Source organism: Talaromyces proteolyticus (assembly GCF_021365285.1).
Source record: "Talaromyces proteolyticus strain PMI_201 chromosome Unknown BGW36scaffold_11, whole genome shotgun sequence".
Taxonomy (NCBI): domain Eukaryota; kingdom Fungi; phylum Ascomycota; class Eurotiomycetes; order Eurotiales; family Trichocomaceae; genus Talaromyces; species Talaromyces proteolyticus.
Genome location: NW_025764287.1, coordinates 470,911 through 487,739, shown reverse-complemented (window position 1 = coordinate 487,739; position 16,829 = coordinate 470,911). Strand labels below are relative to the sequence as shown.

General features: G+C 44.8%; 4 protein-coding genes across 4 annotated transcripts; 3 read left to right on the top strand and 1 right to left on the bottom strand.

Moving 5' to 3' along the window:
• Positions 1-681: 681 nt before the first annotated feature.
• BGW36DRAFT_386648 (oxidoreductase) lies at positions 682-2,113 on the top strand. The gene has a single exon (XM_046217025.1). It carries the CDS (start codon positions 864-866, stop codon positions 1,893-1,895), a length of 1,032 nt encoding a protein of 343 aa, XP_046067966.1. The 5' UTR covers positions 682-863; the 3' UTR covers positions 1,896-2,113.
• A 64-nt stretch (positions 2,114-2,177) lies between these two features.
• Positions 2,178-3,669, bottom strand: BGW36DRAFT_410500 (uncharacterized protein). The gene has a single exon (XM_046219142.1). It carries the CDS (start codon positions 3,634-3,636, stop codon positions 2,218-2,220), a length of 1,419 nt encoding a protein of 472 aa, XP_046067965.1. The 5' UTR covers positions 3,637-3,669; the 3' UTR covers positions 2,178-2,217.
• A 484-nt stretch (positions 3,670-4,153) lies between these two features.
• BGW36DRAFT_347952 (FAD binding domain protein) lies at positions 4,154-5,977 on the top strand. The gene is made up of 4 exons (XM_046213253.1): positions 4,154-4,638; positions 4,711-5,099; positions 5,156-5,523; positions 5,579-5,977. The coding sequence occupies exons 1-4, from the start codon at positions 4,188-4,190 to the stop codon at positions 5,829-5,831; spliced, it is 1,461 nt and encodes a 486-aa protein (XP_046067964.1). The 5' UTR covers positions 4,154-4,187; the 3' UTR covers positions 5,832-5,977.
• Positions 5,978-8,465: 2,488 nt separating this feature from the next.
• BGW36DRAFT_464557 (putative polyketide synthase) lies at positions 8,466-16,722 on the top strand. The gene is made up of 2 exons (XM_046222256.1): positions 8,466-9,215; positions 9,267-16,722. Exons 1-2 carry the CDS (start codon positions 8,619-8,621, stop codon positions 16,374-16,376), a joined length of 7,707 nt encoding a protein of 2,568 aa, XP_046067963.1. The 5' UTR covers positions 8,466-8,618; the 3' UTR covers positions 16,377-16,722.
• The last annotated feature ends 107 nt before the right edge of the window (positions 16,723-16,829 follow it).

Here is a 16,829-nt window from a genome sequence, read left to right as displayed (position 1 = left end):
CTATTCTTAATCGTCGATCACGTGAGCTCGGTGTAAAACCGCAGTTGTGTCATTATTTCCCCGAATCCCTGCCGCAACTCCTCAGGGCCAGGGAGTATATGCTAGTCATCCGGTGAATAGAATGCAACATTTTCCTTGGTTCCGACGCGTACGCCGAGACGACCAAGGCCTGCCTATGCATGAAGATGGAGAAAACGGGGATGCATGGCATTGGCGCTTAAAGTTTGTAGGTTGTGAGCATGTCGTCTGTCACATTGGTAGCAAGCTCGTCATCTGCTGTGATGGCACTTTCATTAGGGGAAAGAGATTGTATGGAGAAACTTGTCGAAATTGGTCATGATTTCCGTGTTCGACGGTCCTGCGTCAATTAATGTTATCGATTGATCCCACCGCCACGACGAGCTGGAGCGAGTTCCTAACGTGATGGCCTGGTGTGGATAGGATGATAGGATGGTGCTAGTCAACCATGCCAGAGGTAAGATAGCATATGAATTATCGATTTATCGATATGAATTAATTATGTGTATTATTCTTGACTTTTTGAAGCCTAGAAGTCCCAAAACGGCAAGTGTGAAGCGAGGACGAGCCAATCGGCGACGAGTCTTCACGACGGGGGCTACAGGATATACACGGTTAGCGTATCCCGGAGATATGGTATTTTCCCGACGCGATGCCTGATCTGGAAGATCCTCGCCGCCGATTTCAATGCCTTAAGCATGCCATTCATTGTTATTATTACTCGTTATTCGTCCTTTATCCTTAATGTTGTCATACACTACGCATGGGATATAAGGGAATGACCACTCCCTCGCACACCGCTCCCTGACGTTGTCGTGCGAATAATCCTCAGTCGACCACAAGCGATGCCGCCATCAAATACTGCCGCCTGGGTTACCGTGCCCAAAGCGTATCCGTTCACAGTCAAGGAGGCTGAATATACCCCGCCCAGCAAAGGCGAGGTAGTCGTCAGAGTCCATGCGGTAGCGCTGAACCCAGTCGACTATGCGCGTCAGGAGCTAGGCAACGATCTTTTCTCATGGACCAAATATCCTGCCGTCTTCGGGTCCGACGTCGCTGGTGAGATAGTCGAGGTTGGCTCGGGAGCGACTTCGCGATTCGGTGTCGGCGATCGCATCATTGGACTTGCGCTAGGCCTTGGCAGCAATAGGCCAGCTGACGGCGCCTTCCAGAAATATGTGATTCTAACGGAAATTGCTATGGCTCATATCCCTCCTGGGCTTTCATATGAGCAAGCGGCCGTCATTCCGCTTGGACTCTCCACTGCGGCTAGCGCGCTTTTTCAAAATGATTTGCTCGATTTAGCTCTGCCTACGATCCCTAGGCGCCCAGAAAATGGTAAGACCGTCTTGATTTGGAGTGGTGCGAGCAGTGTTGGAGTCAATGCCATTCAACTTGCTGTTGCTGCCGGATACGATGTCATCTCTACGGCTTCTCCTCGAAACTTTACCTTAGTCAAGGAGATGGGTGCCAGCCAAGTCTTCGACTACAATAGTCGGACTATTGTTGCCGATATAGTAGCGGCGTTCAAGAACAAGGAAAGTGTGGGCGCCTTTGCAATCGGGCCTACTTCTTCTGGCCCAGTTTTTGAGATAATTAGTCAGATTCAAGGTAAAAAGACTGTTATCTTAGCTAACGGCCCTCCTAAAGATGTTCCCACGGGTTTGGAGGCAAAATGGGTATTTGGTAGTTCTCTTTTGGACACAGATGTTGGTCCGGCCATCTTTGGGGATTATTTACCAAAAGCCCTTGCTAATGGTACCTTTACTGCCGCGCCAGCGGCTGAGATTATTGGGAATGGGCTAGAGAGCATCCAGAATGGGTTGAATATACTGAAGAAAGGAGTTTCCGCGAAGAAGCTTGTGGTTCTTTTGTAACGACAGAACTGGCCTGACGGACTGTTGTTTTCTCTTGTTCAAATAAACAAACAACAAAGGACCAATCTAAATATACTACAATGAGGCACAGTTTGCCAATTTTAAGCTCATAATAGTGCTTCCGACATGAATAGTTAATATTCATGACCCTATAGGTAAGAAACCTAGCAGGCAAGTATATTGCGCCTGGAAACCTCAAAAAAGGCCAAAATCACTAAACCTCGGGATTTTATGAGTAAATCGTATTAATTACTGAAATTATTATATAAGATTAATTCCGAGATAAGAGCAGGAATTTGCTACTGACGACTAAGCATATCAATCAAAAGACCTTCACTAATTTTACATCAAGTTCTGTCTCGAGCTTGCTTTGAATACCATCAAGAAGCCTCCGTGGAGCTGTAGTGCCATAAAAAGCATCATTATAGTTAATCGAGAAATTCAGTTTGCCCCGGAAAGAGAATGGATATAACATCATCTGCCGCGTCATCATACTAACTCCAAAACGAAACTCGCTGACTTCCACCAAGCCATTACCATATTGCGCCGCTAGAAATCGGTCAATTACACCTAGATTACTGTGCATTATGCCATTTGGTGGGTTTGGGGCCGGTCCGACTGGCCGACGAGGTGGCGAGAGAAGGACCTGGGAAGCGCCCTTGTAAATCTCTCGCAAGGCTTGTGCATTTCTTTCGCAGTGCCAATTTCTGAATAACTCTGTAACAGCTAGAGTGGAGTCTTCGAAGCTTGCCCCTTTTTGGACAACCGGCGTAATACTAGTCACATATGCGCGACAAGCATGGTCATCTGAGTTGTAAGGCGCTTTGAGATACGGACGCATATTCACAGCCATGATTGTTGCGTATTCAGTGACATTATCCGCAGACATCTCAAAGATGGTTTCGGCAAGCGCTACATGCACAGCAGCCGATACAGTGATATTACGCACCTTGCAGGCTTGTACAAGGGATCTTGAGCTTTCTGCCGTAAAGGAAACGGCCTCGATGGCGGGGTTTCCAGGAGCGGTGGTATGGTCACCGTTGTAAGCTATGCCAATTGATTTCATTGCCTTTTCTCGGAATTTCATGCTTATGTTGTTGGCCGCTTCGATGATCCCAGGAGTTGGAATCAATGGAGCACCAACCGCATCCTCAAGGCTCGGTGAAATTCTAGCTAGTTCAGTTTCTGGATTACCACATCGATTCATGGAAATATCGGGCGGTTCGACGAGATACTCCATCAGCCGATTGAGAAGCATCACTGCTCCCAGTCCATCTGAACGCCAGTGGGAGACTAAAAGCACCACCTCTGACGACCTAGGTAGCCAAATCAAAGCGGGTAAATCACGAAGTGGATATCGACTAATTATTTCTTCAACGGTTCTTTTTCGCTCAATGAGAAAAGTTTCCTGCGCCCAGAGCTCAAGAGTGTCTGTACTATTGTCCCTATTCCAATCGTTATCCCCCAAGTTGGCTGCTGCGTGATAGACTGCCTCGTATCTATCGACAATAATACCTAGTGCAGGGAACTGTATGCGTAGTGTCTTCCATGCATCTCGCAATGCCGTTGCTGGGCTGATCACAGAGCCAGAGAATTTAACAGTACACCCCGCGTAAAGGCCCCAGTGTTCTTTCCCAGTCTCACGACTGATGATTGACTGAAAGCGATAGACCTTTTCAAGGCCACCGAGTTCCTTGCGCCATGTTCCATCAGAGGCAGGTGTCCAGTTATAGGTGACCATATTAGGCAAGTTTCATTGGGTGATACGATTTATACCCGATAACCGATTGAAATGATACTTCTCTAGACAAAAAAGAGCATTTGAAAGATCCCCTCTATATATGTGGAGAATTGACATCCATTCATTTTTATCCCGACATTAAATGTTGCTAAGCATTGATAGTTCATCCATTGCTATATGTATGTTCGGGAAACAGACTCACTCCGTTGAGAAAGTCCGAGATCGCCGATAAGAACAAACAAACTTTTCTGACTGTCGGAACGAGAATATAGATTCTAGTTTCCGATTGTGAATTTTAGTTTTTATATTTTCAATGGATTCTCGCAGAAGAGTGACGTGCTCCATCTGCTAGCCGAAGAGACCCATGCAGTAAACTGCGGAGTAATAAAAACTAGAAAAAAAACAAAACAAAATGCTCCTCACACCAGCTGAAGGCAAGATATAAATAACTATGCATGATCACTCCAATTTTACGTTCGTACCTTGCATGTTGGTGGATTCAAATTACCTTCTAGGCCAAAATTAGGGAACTGGCGATTAGTATTGCAGCAATGTTGCCTTACATCCCCCTCCTGGTGTCGATGTCCCTCCTGGCCACAGCCCAGAGTAGTGGTAATGTTAATATTACCGAAATCTTTGGTCCGGCCTTATCAGAACGAGCAAAAATCTATTCTGTTAACGATTCTAACTGGAGCACCGAAACGAAACAACGTTGGTCGACCTGGGATGCGCCTTCTTATATTGGAGCCGTCAAGCCGGTGACAGAACAAGACGTGGCAGCGACGGTAAAACTTGCGTCGCGATACAATATTGCCTTTCTCGCCACCGGCGGCGGTCATGGCGCATCCCAGAATTTTGCCAATGTGACGAATGCAATTAGTATTGATCTTTCTAATTTCAATACAATCGACGTCGACGCGGAAAATAACCGTATCACGATTGGTGGTGGAGTGACGTATGGGGAGCTATATGAGCCCTTATCCAGTATCGGAAAGGAAATCCGTATGACCTCTCACCTAATTCGCCGAGCAGATATGAATATAATTTGCTAATATAGACGTACCAACATCACAGCAACTGGAAATGCACGATGCGTTGGAGTCGTGGGGGCAACTATTGGTGCAGGCGTCGGCTTACTTCAGGGGATCCATGGATATACTTCCGATGCCCTCCTTCAGGTGACGATCGTGACAGCTGCCGGTATTCCCTTTAATGCCTCCACGACCGAGAATTCAGATCTTTTCTGGGCTATCCGAGGTGCTGGCGCAAACTTTGGCATAATTACGTCCGCAACGTATGAAATATACAACGCTACAAACGGTGGATATGCACAAAATGCATTCTTATCGTACCCACCATCAGCGAATGGATCGATATGGAATATATTGGAGTCGTTTGACGAGACACTTCCTCCAGAATTGTCAATCACAATTGGGGTATCGTATAATCAGACGATTCAAGAGGTCAGCACTTATCAAAAGCCATATAGTTTTTATTCTAACGACATGCCAATGTCCAGCCTTCTATCGGAGTGAATCTAGTATTCTGGGGTTCACAAGAAGAGTTTGCGCAATACATAAATCAATTTATTGCTCTAAATCCTACTACATGGACGAATGAAACTCTCCCTTGGGACGGTTTGACTGACGCCGCGGGCAGAGGAACCGCGTGCGAGACAAACTTGCATATCAACCCTTATACTATTGCGCTGAACCAAACCAACGCACGAGTATTTGAAGGATTTTTCACAGATTTCATTACCTTTTCGCAGGAAAATCCAACCTATGCGGGTGACTTTGCCATTGAGCGGTATAGCTCGCAGGGTCCAATGTCTGCTCCCCCTGAGCGACGAGGAGTTTATCCATGGCGTGAAACCAAGATGAATATGTACGTTTTCCCACTCTTGTTCTTTCATAATTTATTCTAACTAAGACAATTGTAGTGTTTTTGAGAATCTCTATCCAACTAATTCTACTTTAGACACCATCACGGATGGCTTTTTTACCCAGCAACGCCAGCATTTCGATGAATTTAGCGGCTTTCCTACATTTGCAACATATGTAAACTATGCTCATGGCGATGAAGGTCCCAATGTTTGGTATGGTGAGAATAATCTCGAACGCTTGAGTTCGTTGAAGCGGAAATGGGATTCAAATAATCTCTTTGGAGTAGCGAAGCCCGTGCCGCTTAATTAATGGTACATGTACTTGCTAAATGGGAGAGGAAAACAAAAAACATATTTCACTACTTCATACGTGCGAAATGTCAGTCATATGTCAATGGAATTACTATATTCTATTGAAAGCACAAATCGTGTCCATTCTTTTTAACTTTGAAGAGCGCATTATTGTCAATTTCAATATATCTTTCTCATTGAGTAATCTTTTCCATTGACATCAATCTACCTAGGGCCATCGTTCGATAAGTGGGACTTGTGTGCCGAATGGTAAGGCTTTCACTGTTATTATTCAACAAGAATTTTCCTAAATTGGTAAGTAATGATGTGCACGATCTATAGGCTTGCACCGTTGCGAAACCATTCTAATGTGGTTCCTTATACAAGATAGAATTACTGTGTACTTTAAGCTATATATTAGTGCTGTGCGCTCTTCATATACCTGAAGAACCATATTCTATATTATCTCAGAATGCATTACTCCTTAGATCGTTGTAAATCTCCACTAATTAGATGAAATCTCCACTTTCGCTAAGATAATAGCTCTACGAGATCACAATAAAAAATTTACTCGCACTATGCATTATTCAAAGGCATATTTGTCTCATTATAGTACTATCTAACGAAATGGCCAAATAGTATAAAACGTTACAGATATACTAGAGCACCCAAGGTCTTGTGTAGCTATAAAAGTGCGATATTGACGACTTGCAATACATCGAAGTCTACTACCACACGAACTCTCTAAAAGATACATTTTATTGTCAATTTGTGTCCGAGAAGACCCGGAGTTTCTATGCTGCCAGTTTCCTAATCTAGTAGGCTAGGTGCAATGTGGCACGTGCGTATTTGACGGATGCGCAATACGCTTGTCTATCTCTGCAGGACAAACTGGCTTTGTAAATTGATATTTTAAAAATATTAACGATTCTAAACTTCCGGTGTGCGCTTATTGGCCGTAAAACAGTCCGGATCTATCAAAATGCATGGTTGTGATATCGTGGTAGAACCGGGGTATAATTCATTCATTCAGTTGCTTTCCGTTGCTAATGGGGGTTTTTTGTGGTCATTCCGGCACCAATGAAGTTTGAAGACCTGGCTGCAGATCGACAGAGAAACCCCGAGAGTATTTTCCCCTTGCATAGCCAACTTTTGTGGAAATCTAAAGACATAAACTTTCATACTTGCATGAATAGCGAGAAAATTCGTAAGCTTCGGATACAAGCAGTGACTGTTTGACTGTGTTTTCTTCTACTTATCATTCATTTGTCGCCTTTCCGGATCTTTGTTGAGTGAAGTCATATAATCAACCACTGGAAAACTTGATAATTAAAATGACAACGACCACTCATTTCCATGCACAGATCAATGACTGCATATACCCAGATCATTTGCATGCCGGATTTCAAAATTCATTTAGCGTCAATTGACTATATTTTCCCGTAGCACTTGGTGAGCTTCCAAAACTGTACGGCATGGATACCAAGATTTCACAGTATTTGAGATATGATCTTTACTGACTGATGCCGTCGTATATTTATTCACGGATCACATAATTGCGGAGTATTAGAGATCTACCCTGGCATGCTATATTTGCTTGAAATATATGGGGCTAGGTCCAGTATACGTTGTGTTCAAGTTACCCATTGTTCATGAAGATAAACAGTCGAATTTCTACAATCAGCATTTATAATTCGGGTCTGTACAGAGAATATTAGTACATAATTTATCTCGCGGGCCTAAATGATGACAACATAATATGCAAACTTACATACGTAGTAAATACTTTCCTGCCAGTTGTGTTAGTCGCCACAACATTGAGATATATAGTAGTAGCCAACAAATAATGGAGCATAGACGTTGATACAGTTGGTGTATTTTCCTATCGGTCGTCAGGGGGCATAAAAATGTTTGGCGCAATCAGCGCATATGTTTGTGGGCAATAGAGAGAATCAAAATTCAAAGGGTAGGAAGAGATAATAATACCATGAAATTGCGTATATTCCGAAGGGTTAAGATAAACCTACTAAACGAGGTGAATACTTATCCGCAAAAGGTACATTGCTATTGGAGAAAAAATGAGCAACCGATGGGATCTACTAATGGAAAAACTACGTGTAATTGTAAATAATAGTAAAACCAAACTTGTGAGGTTGACAGAATTGTATCCAGATTATTAGCCTGCCACTAAATAGTACCTAAATCTTACTATGGAAACTCTATCCCGTTATTTCTTAGGGAGCACCAAAAGGTAACTGCCGATTTTCGCTAAACGTTTTTCGAGTTACAATGTCCGATGATAGGACAGATACAATAGCGCTATCTCTATTTGATAATGGAAACAGATCCTCGGTATGCGGAGTTTCGATGCTATCCGGCAGGGTGACCAGAGCTCAGGTCGGAGTTTCCAACGATTGAATAGAAAATACAAAGCAGGATTATAGGCTGAGCGGTATCATATTCCTGTGATATGGAGTTTTTCTCTACTAGTATACAATTCAATAAGTCATTCGGTAGATTCCGTACGAAATCTGTTAATTGCATCTCGGGATCTCCTGATCGGATTCGCTGTTGTCGGAACGGCGAAGCTCAGATACAATAAATGGCCGAATTCTTCAGTAAGCTTTTAGTTCCTGATACTGCTGAATAGTGCAGTGAGTTTTCTTTCTTTAAGCTCTGTCTCCGAGATTCACCTTCCATCACTTCTTCCCTTGTCTTTCAGGCTATCAAACTTCTTTAACCTGCAGTTCGATCATTGCCTTGGGCAAAATTAACTGCGAAGAACTCAGTTTTCAACAATAATCTTATGATGAGCCAAGGAAAAAGAGTTCTCATCTTCGGGCCTCAGGCACTGTCCTCTCATGGGTCTGGATTCCGGGCGGTTCAGGGCACGGCAAAGCAGCTGCAGTGGATAGTTGATACGATAACCAGCCTTCCAAACTATTGGTCAGAATTTGTGGAAAGATTCCCTAAATACAAAGTTATCAACGGGTCGAAATTACTCCAATGCCTCATCGACTGGGTTCAAACGGGGAAGCTTGACTTTACCGACAGCGAGCATCTCCCTAATATCATTCTGAGCCCACTCGTCATCATCACACATATCACAGAATATATCAGCTACCTTGATTCCACAGCCTCGAGTACTGTTCTTGAGCGTTCCACGGAAACATTGGGCTTTTGTATGGGATTTATCAGTGCCCTAGCTGTATCAATTAGCAGAGATCGTCGAGATATCGAAAGCTATGGATCCACCGCAATTCGACTCGCGATGATAATTGGAGGAATAGTCGATACTCAAGACATTGTCAACACTAATGGTGTGTCTAAGTCGCTGGCGACCGCCTGGAATACCCCCACAGCAGGCGACGAGTTGAGGGAGATAATCAAGAAGTACCCTGAGGTATTCAGATCTAGCCAATACTAAAAGAGCAGACTTACATGTATGTTTTAGGCATATATTTCGGTGTCATATGACGATCAAAGAGCCACCATAACCACGTCAGCGGAAAGAATCGTCACGCTACAACAGGAACTGCGGAGCGCAGGAATAGTCGCTACCGAAATTGGCCTTTATGGTCGTTTTCACTACAAGGGCTATACAGGTGACGTTGACGAAATAATTGAGTTTTGTGAATCAAATCCGGGCCTTCTACTCCCTGACGCATCTCGTCTTATTTACCGCACGAGGTCGAACTCAGGCGGTGGACTGCTCACTGAGGGCAGACTTCATGCACACGCTTTAAAGACCATTCTGCTTGACCACTCCCAGTGGTACCAGACCGTCAAAGAGATTAACAACTCAGAGCTAAAAGACCAAGACGCTGTTGTTGTTTCCTTTGGACCAGAACCTTGTGTTCCCCCTTCGATCTTGCGTGAAATCAAATCGAAGGTGGTTCATGTGTCAGATATTAAAAATCGATCATCTAAGTTTGCTCTCAATAATACCCCATTTATTAGAAAAAATGACGACATAGCTGTCGTGGGTATGTCGATTAAAGTTGCAGGGGCGGATGATGTTGATGAATTCTGGGATTTACTTTGTGAAGCCAAGTCCCAGCACAAGGAGGCCCCCCGGAACCGCGTTCAGTTTGCCAAATGGAGAGAGGTTGATCCACAGAGAAAGTACTTTGGTAATTTTCTGAACGATCATGATGTTTTTGATCAAAAGTTCTTCAAAAAGAGTGCTCGGGAGGCGGCGTCTACCGACCCACAGCAAAGGATATTACTACATGTCGCATACAAGGCGCTAGAACAAGCTGGATACTTCACCTCGCCGGAACAGGATAAAAATATCGGATGTTTCATTGGTGAATGTGCAGCTGACTACGCGGACAACGTCGCATGTTATCAACCCAACGCCTTTACTGCAACCGGGAATCTAAAAAGCTTCATAGCTGGCAAAGTTAGTCACTATTTTGGCTGGACTGGTACGGGTCTTACTATCGACACAGCCTGTTCCTCATCACTGGTTGCCGTTCATCTAGCATGTAAAGCGATACTGAGCGGCGAATGTAACGCTGCTCTGGCGGGCGGTGTAAATATGATGAATAGTCCTCTTTGGTTCCAGAATCTGGCTGCTGCATCGTTTTTGAGTCCAACAGGTCAATGCAAACCTTTCGATGCTAACGCAGACGGCTACTGTCGGGGTGAAGGCATTGCTGTTGTGTTTCTGAAAAAGATGTCAGACGCCATCAGAAATGGGGATCAAATCTTAGGAACAATTTCAAGCACCGGAGTATCCCAGAACCAAAATTGCACGCCGATATTTGTCCCAAATGCTCCTTCCCTCTCGTCTCTGTTCCGCAATGTGATACGCGATGCTAAAGTTGATGCAAGCCAAATATCTGTGGTAGAAGCGCATGGTACAGGCACACAAGTTGGGGACCCGGCAGAATATGACAGTATTCGTCAGGTTCTAGGAGGATCAAAGCTACGCTCGAAGCCACTTGCATTTGGGTCTGTTAAAGGGCTCGTGGGCCATACAGAGGCAACGTCCGGTGTGGTTTCCTTGATCAAAACATTACTTATGATCCAAAACAAAATCATTCCAGCACAGCCAAGCTTTGAGACCCAAAATCCGCATCTCAATGCCACCGCGGATGACAACATGGAAATAGTGACTAAGATGAGGGACTGGACAGACAAGTACAGGGTAGCTCTGATTAACAACTACGGTGCATCCGGTTCCAATGCCTCCGCTGTGGTCTCCGAAGCCCCTCATTTGACTGGGTCCAACGAAAGTACCCGTGAGGCTCCCGTGATTGACTACCCCTTCAAATTATATGGGAAAGATGAGCGTGCATTGAAAGAATATAGCAGAAGGCTTCGGAAATGGTTAACTACCAACAACCGAGCAGAAACAGAAATATCGAACCTGGCATTCAATATTAACAGGCAATCCAATCCCACATTGGAACGCTCCCTCATCTTCACTAGCCGATCAGGTAAACAATTGGCGGAGAAACTCGGTGTTATTGAAAATGGCGATTTGACCAGTGCAGGGACGGTCATCCAGCCAACTATAAGGCCTATTATCCTATGTTTTGGAGGTCAGGTATCTACATTCGTCGGGCTCAGTAAGGAGGTGTTTAACAATGCCACTGTCTTGGCAAAGTACCTCAACGAATGTGACTCGATATGCAGATCAATTGGTTGTGAAAGCATCTTCCCAGGAATATTTGAGCGAAACTCCGTAGAGGACACGGTCAAACTTCAGCTGATGCTGTTTGCGACACAGTTTGCCTGTGCCAAAAGTTGGATTGAGTGCGGCATTCAACCCGCAGCTGTGGTCGGGCATAGTTTTGGAGAGTTGACTGCGTTGTGCATCTCTGGTGGTATTTCGCTTAAACATGCAATCGAAATGATTGCTGGTCGTGCAAAAATTATCAAGCAAAGCTGGGGTAGCGAGAAGGGGGGCATGGTGGCTGTCGAGGCTTATCAAGATGAGGTAGAAAAAATCTTATCCGTATCAGCAGAGGCTTGCGCCGAAGAAGGGGAGGAAGCACCTACAATTGCCTGTCTTAATGGGCCCCGAAGTTTCACTCTGGCTGGATCTTCTCGTAGCATCGACATTACTACAGAGACCATCTCCAAGAACCCTACATACTCCAAGCTCAGATTCAAAAGGCTAAATGTCACTAATGCCTTCCATTCTACTTTAGTCCAGCCTTTGATGAAAGACTTAATGAAGATTGGAGAAAGCATTCAATTCAATGAGCCAATCATTCCTCTGGAAAGAGCGACCGAGTTTTCTTCCACAGAACCTTTGACTGCACGATATGTTGCTGATCATATGCGAAACCCGGTTTTCTTCAGCCAGGCTATTCATCGGCTTTCCAAAAAGTATTCAAATGCCATTTTCCTAGAGGCTGGGTCAAATTCCACTATTACCAATATGGCCAGCAGAGCTCTTGGTTCACCTGCGCAGTTTCATTTTCAGCCAATGAATCTGACCGCCGATAGTGCATTGCAGCTTTTGGTCGACTCAACTGTTTCTCTCTGGAAACAAGGAGCTACCGTGACATTTTGGGGTCATCATAGATGCCAAACTTACGAATATTCGCCACTTATGATACCGGGATACCAATTTGAAAAGTCTCGACACTGGATGGAACCTGTGCCTGCACCCATTTCAACAACTGGGCCAGTCGTTGCACAGGTGACGGGAGAACCAAAGGGCCTCTGGAGTTTTGTTGGGTATCAAGACGACAGCAAACGCTCCGCCCGGTTCAGTATCAACACAACGACAGAGAAATACTTAGAGTTTGTTTCCGGTCATATAATTGCAAATACAGCACCAATATGTCCAGCTACCGTTGAAGTAGATATTGCGGTTGAGTCACTCATCAGCCTCTATCCCGATTTTGGGGCATCCGGTCTCGAACCAAGAATTTGCAATGTTGATAACCAGTCACCAATATGTATTGATCAATCGCGATCTGTCTGGCTGGACGTTCAATCAGAGGAATCTGACCCTCACCTATGGGATTGGAAGATAATCAGCGACAACGGTTCGCCGAAGAACAGTACCGTACATGTGACGGGCAAGATCATCTTTGTCCCTGTTGATAACCACGAATGGCGTCTTGAATTCTCGAGATATGAACGTTTGGTTGGTCATCAACGTTGTCTCAGCATCCTCAACAGTGATGATGCAGATGATATCATTCAAGGCCGAAATATCTACAGAACATTTGGGGAGGTCGTTGACTATTCGAACCCATACCGTGGCTTGCAGAAGCTAGTAGGTAAAGGGACTGAATCGGCGGGTCGTGTCACCAAGAAGTATCAGGGGGAAACGTGGCTAGACCCATTGCTATCTGATGCCTTTAGCCAGGTTGGTGGAATCTGGGTCAATTGCATGACTGAGAAAGACCCTGGAGACATGTATATCGCTACTGGTTTCGAGAAATGGATGAGAAGCCCGGATGTCCGTGCAGATTACAAACGACCGGCTGTATGGGACGTTTTTGCTTACCATCAAGAGCTACCGTCGGAGCACTCTTACCTCACTGACATCTTTATATTTGACTCTACCAATGGCAAGCTGATGGAGGTCATTCTCGGTGTTAACTATCATAAAGTGGCTAAGGCAACAATGAGTAAAATTCTTGCACGGTTATCCGGGTTACCATCAAAGACGGTCACATCTGCCCAGGTTCAATTTGACTCGGCCACAGCAAATCGTAGTCATGAAAACCAAGCGTCCGGACCTAACAAACACGAAAAGGAAAAGAAAGCGAAGCCATCCGCCGCACAGGATGTTGTTGTCAAGGTCAGAGCTCTACTCGCAGAGATCTCAGGAATGGAACCGCACGAGATTAGTGATGATGCCCAGCTAGCAGATATCGGTATCGATTCTCTTATGGGGATGGAACTGGCTCGCGAGCTTGAGGGGATGTTCAAGTGCACTCTGCCAAGCGATGAGCTGATGAATGTTACCAGCTTCAACGAGCTCCTCAAAGTTGTGAAAGACACATTAGGTGTGGAGGTGGCAGAAGATGGGTTAGAACAGGAGTCGGAGGGCAGCCAGAGCGAAGACGAATCTATATTTACTCCTTCATCTGCTACATCGGTATCAGATTTAGAGGACCCCAAGAATGTTAAGTCTTCACAGTATGCGACAAATTCTTTCTCTGATAGTCTTGAATTGCCATCGAAGACAATTATCGAAGCATTCGAGGAATCCAGAAAACTCACAGATAAGTTTATCGACGATTACAGATGCGCCGGGTATATGGAAATAGTGTTACCCAGACAAACCCAGCTCTGCGTTGCACTTACGGTGGAAGCTTTTGACCAAACTGGTTGCCCTCTTCGCACTTCAAAAGCTGGAGAGATTCTAGAACGCATTTCTCACATGCCTGAGCATCAGAGGCTGGTGGACTATCTTTATAAAATGCTTGAAGAAGCTCGATTGGTTAATTTGAGCGACTCAAAGATCACCCGCACAGCCATTTCAACCCCTTCGAAATCTAGTGAAGCCATTTTAGACCAGCTTTTGCGCGATTTTCCCGATCATGAATGGGCGAACAGATTGACTTACTTTGCTGGAAGCCGGCTTGCTGACGTCCTTAAAGGTAACTGTGACGGCATTAAGCTCATTTTTGGAAGCGACGAAGGCCGGCGCCTGGTAACTGGATTGTACGGGGATTCCCTACTCAATAAGTTGGCCAATGTTCAAATGCAGGACATGGTTGAACGGGTGGCGTCCAGAATTCCTAAGGACAAAGGTCCCTTAAAGATACTTGAGTTGGGTGCCGGTACCGGTGGGACAACTAAGGGCATGGTGGCTCTTCTTTCTAAACTAAACATTCCTGTCGAATATACTTTCACAGATCTCGCAGGCTCTTTCGTAGCTGCGGCTCGAAAGACATTCAAAGAGTACCCGTTCATGAAGTATCGAGTTCATGACATTGAAAAGCCGCCTGCTAATGACCTTATTGGCACTCAACATATCATTATTGCAAGTAATGCGATCCATGCTACTCACAACTTGATGAAGTCCACAGAGAATGTCCGAAAGGCCTTGCGATCAGATGGATTTCTAATGATGCTTGAAATGACCTCGCCAGTTTTCTGGGTGGATCTCATTTTTGGTTTGTTTGAAGGTTGGTGGTTGTTTGATGACGGACGACAACATGCTATCGCCCATCAGACCGTGTGGGAGCGTGGTCTAAAGTCAGTGGGATACGGACATGTTGACTGGACAGATGGAAACAGTCCAGAACTCGATATTCAGCGGGTTATTATAGCTCTAGCCTCAGGGCCCCAGTTTGACAGACAACCAGTCCCACCATTACCGAAGCCTGAGATTCAACTTGAGGTAGGCAGTGAGCGCAAGGCAGCCATTAAGGGGTACATTAGCAAATACTCCGAGGGTTTCAATATTCAAGCACCCTCGGGTAAGATAACATCCAACGACGATAAGTGTGTATTGATCACGGGGGGTAGCGGGAGCCTAGGGTCTCACATTGTCTCTCACATAGCGACTATTACAAACGTTAAAAAGATAATATGTCTCAATCGTCGCAGCACCACAGAGCGGAACCCAGAGGCACGTCAGTTCAAGGCTATGAAGGATAGAGGACTTCTTCTGGATGAGACTTCTCAATGTAAAGTGCAAGTCTTACAAACTATCACATCCAAACCAATGTTGGGCCTACAAAGCAGTGAGTACGAAGAGCTTCTTAGCAGTGTGACTCACATTGTGCATAACGCTTGGCCGATGACCGGTAAGAGGCCGGTGTCAGGTTTAGAAACCCAATTCCAAGTGATCCGCAATCTTATAGATCTTGCACGGGACATTTCATCACGACGTGAGAAAGGTTTCAAGGTTACCTTCCAACTGATTTCCTCTATTGCTGTCGTCGGTCACTATCCTCTCTGGAGCGGCAACGTGGTCGTGCCAGAAGAGCGGGTTTCTCTTAATTCCGTCTTACCTAATGGCTACGGCGACGCGAAATTTGTTTGTGAAAGAATTCTAGATGAAACACTTCACAACTATCCAGAGCAATTCCGTGTCATGTCAGTGCGGCCCGGTCAAATTGCTGGATCCAAGATCACTGGTTACTGGAATCCAATGGAACATCTATCATTCTTATTCAAATCCTCTCAAACATTGAAAGCGTTGCCCGACTTTAATGGCGACCTCTGCTGGACTCCGGTGGATGATGTTGCAGGAACATGCAGCGACCTTCTGCTGTCCGACCGAATGCCTTACCCAGTCTACCATGTTGATAATCCCGTTCGCCAACCCTGGAGGGAGATGATACCTGTTCTAGCAGATGCTCTTGATATTCCACGTACAAACATCTTTCCTTTCAAGGAATGGGTACGTAAGGTACGATCATTTCCTGGTTCGACGGAGTGGGATAATCCTGCTGCCATGCTCATCGATTTCCTTGACGACAATTTCTTACGCATGTCTTGCGGCGGCCTGCTTTTGGATACTGCCAAGAGCTGCGAACATTCATCCACACTTGCAAGAGTCACGCCAGTTAGTGCGGAAGTTACGAAGAAGTTCATCCAAAGGTGGAAGGATACAGGATTTTTAAACTAAAATTACAATTCATTCTTATGGACGCAGAAAATTGTGCGAGGGTAAAGCAAATCGCTACAAGTCACCCAATCGGTTCCCATAATTTCAATGTTGCTACTCGCAAAACATGCTAGACAGAATTTGTTTGTTTTATTCATTATTTTGAATTTGTCTTTCTTTCAGTATGCTACCTTTAATTTTGTGTATTGATCTTTCAGTCCTTCGCGCTTGTACGTATAAATCACGTTTTCGGTTCTGTTAGCGCTTCTGTTCCTCTATCTTTTCTATCACCTAGTACCAGCATAACCTACCATACAGTCACTGGTGTATGGCGTAATTTTATATAATATATGAAGATCTAGAGGTGAATTATATTTGTAGTTGGAAATTTAAGGCCATTAGTTTTTGGCAACTTCATATTATATTTCGTATTAGGGTCTCTGAGTCGTCTGCGGCAAAAGATTCACTCAGCAT

What these genes read in the sequence shown, in the direction of transcription:
- BGW36DRAFT_386648 (XM_046217025.1), top strand. Translation starts at nt 864, where the DNA reads ATGCCGCCATCAAATACTGCCGCCTGGGTTACCGTGCCCAAAGCGTAT.
- BGW36DRAFT_410500 (XM_046219142.1), bottom strand. Translation starts at nt 3,636, where the DNA reads ATGGTCACCTATAACTGGACACCTGCCTCTGATGGAACATGGCGCAAG.
- BGW36DRAFT_347952 (XM_046213253.1), top strand. Translation starts at nt 4,188, where the DNA reads ATGTTGCCTTACATCCCCCTCCTGGTGTCGATGTCCCTCCTGGCCACA. An exon ending in CAGTATCGGAAAGGAAATCC is followed by an intron (nt 4,639 to 4,710) that starts GTATGACCTCTC and finishes CCAACATCACAG; the next exon opens with CAACTGGAAATGCACGATGC. An exon ending in ATAATCAGACGATTCAAGAG is followed by an intron (nt 5,100 to 5,155) that starts GTCAGCACTTAT and finishes GCCAATGTCCAG; the next exon opens with CCTTCTATCGGAGTGAATCT.
- BGW36DRAFT_464557 (XM_046222256.1), top strand. Translation starts at nt 8,619, where the DNA reads ATGATGAGCCAAGGAAAAAGAGTTCTCATCTTCGGGCCTCAGGCACTG. An exon ending in TAATCAAGAAGTACCCTGAG is followed by an intron (nt 9,216 to 9,266) that starts GTATTCAGATCT and finishes TGTATGTTTTAG; the next exon opens with GCATATATTTCGGTGTCATA.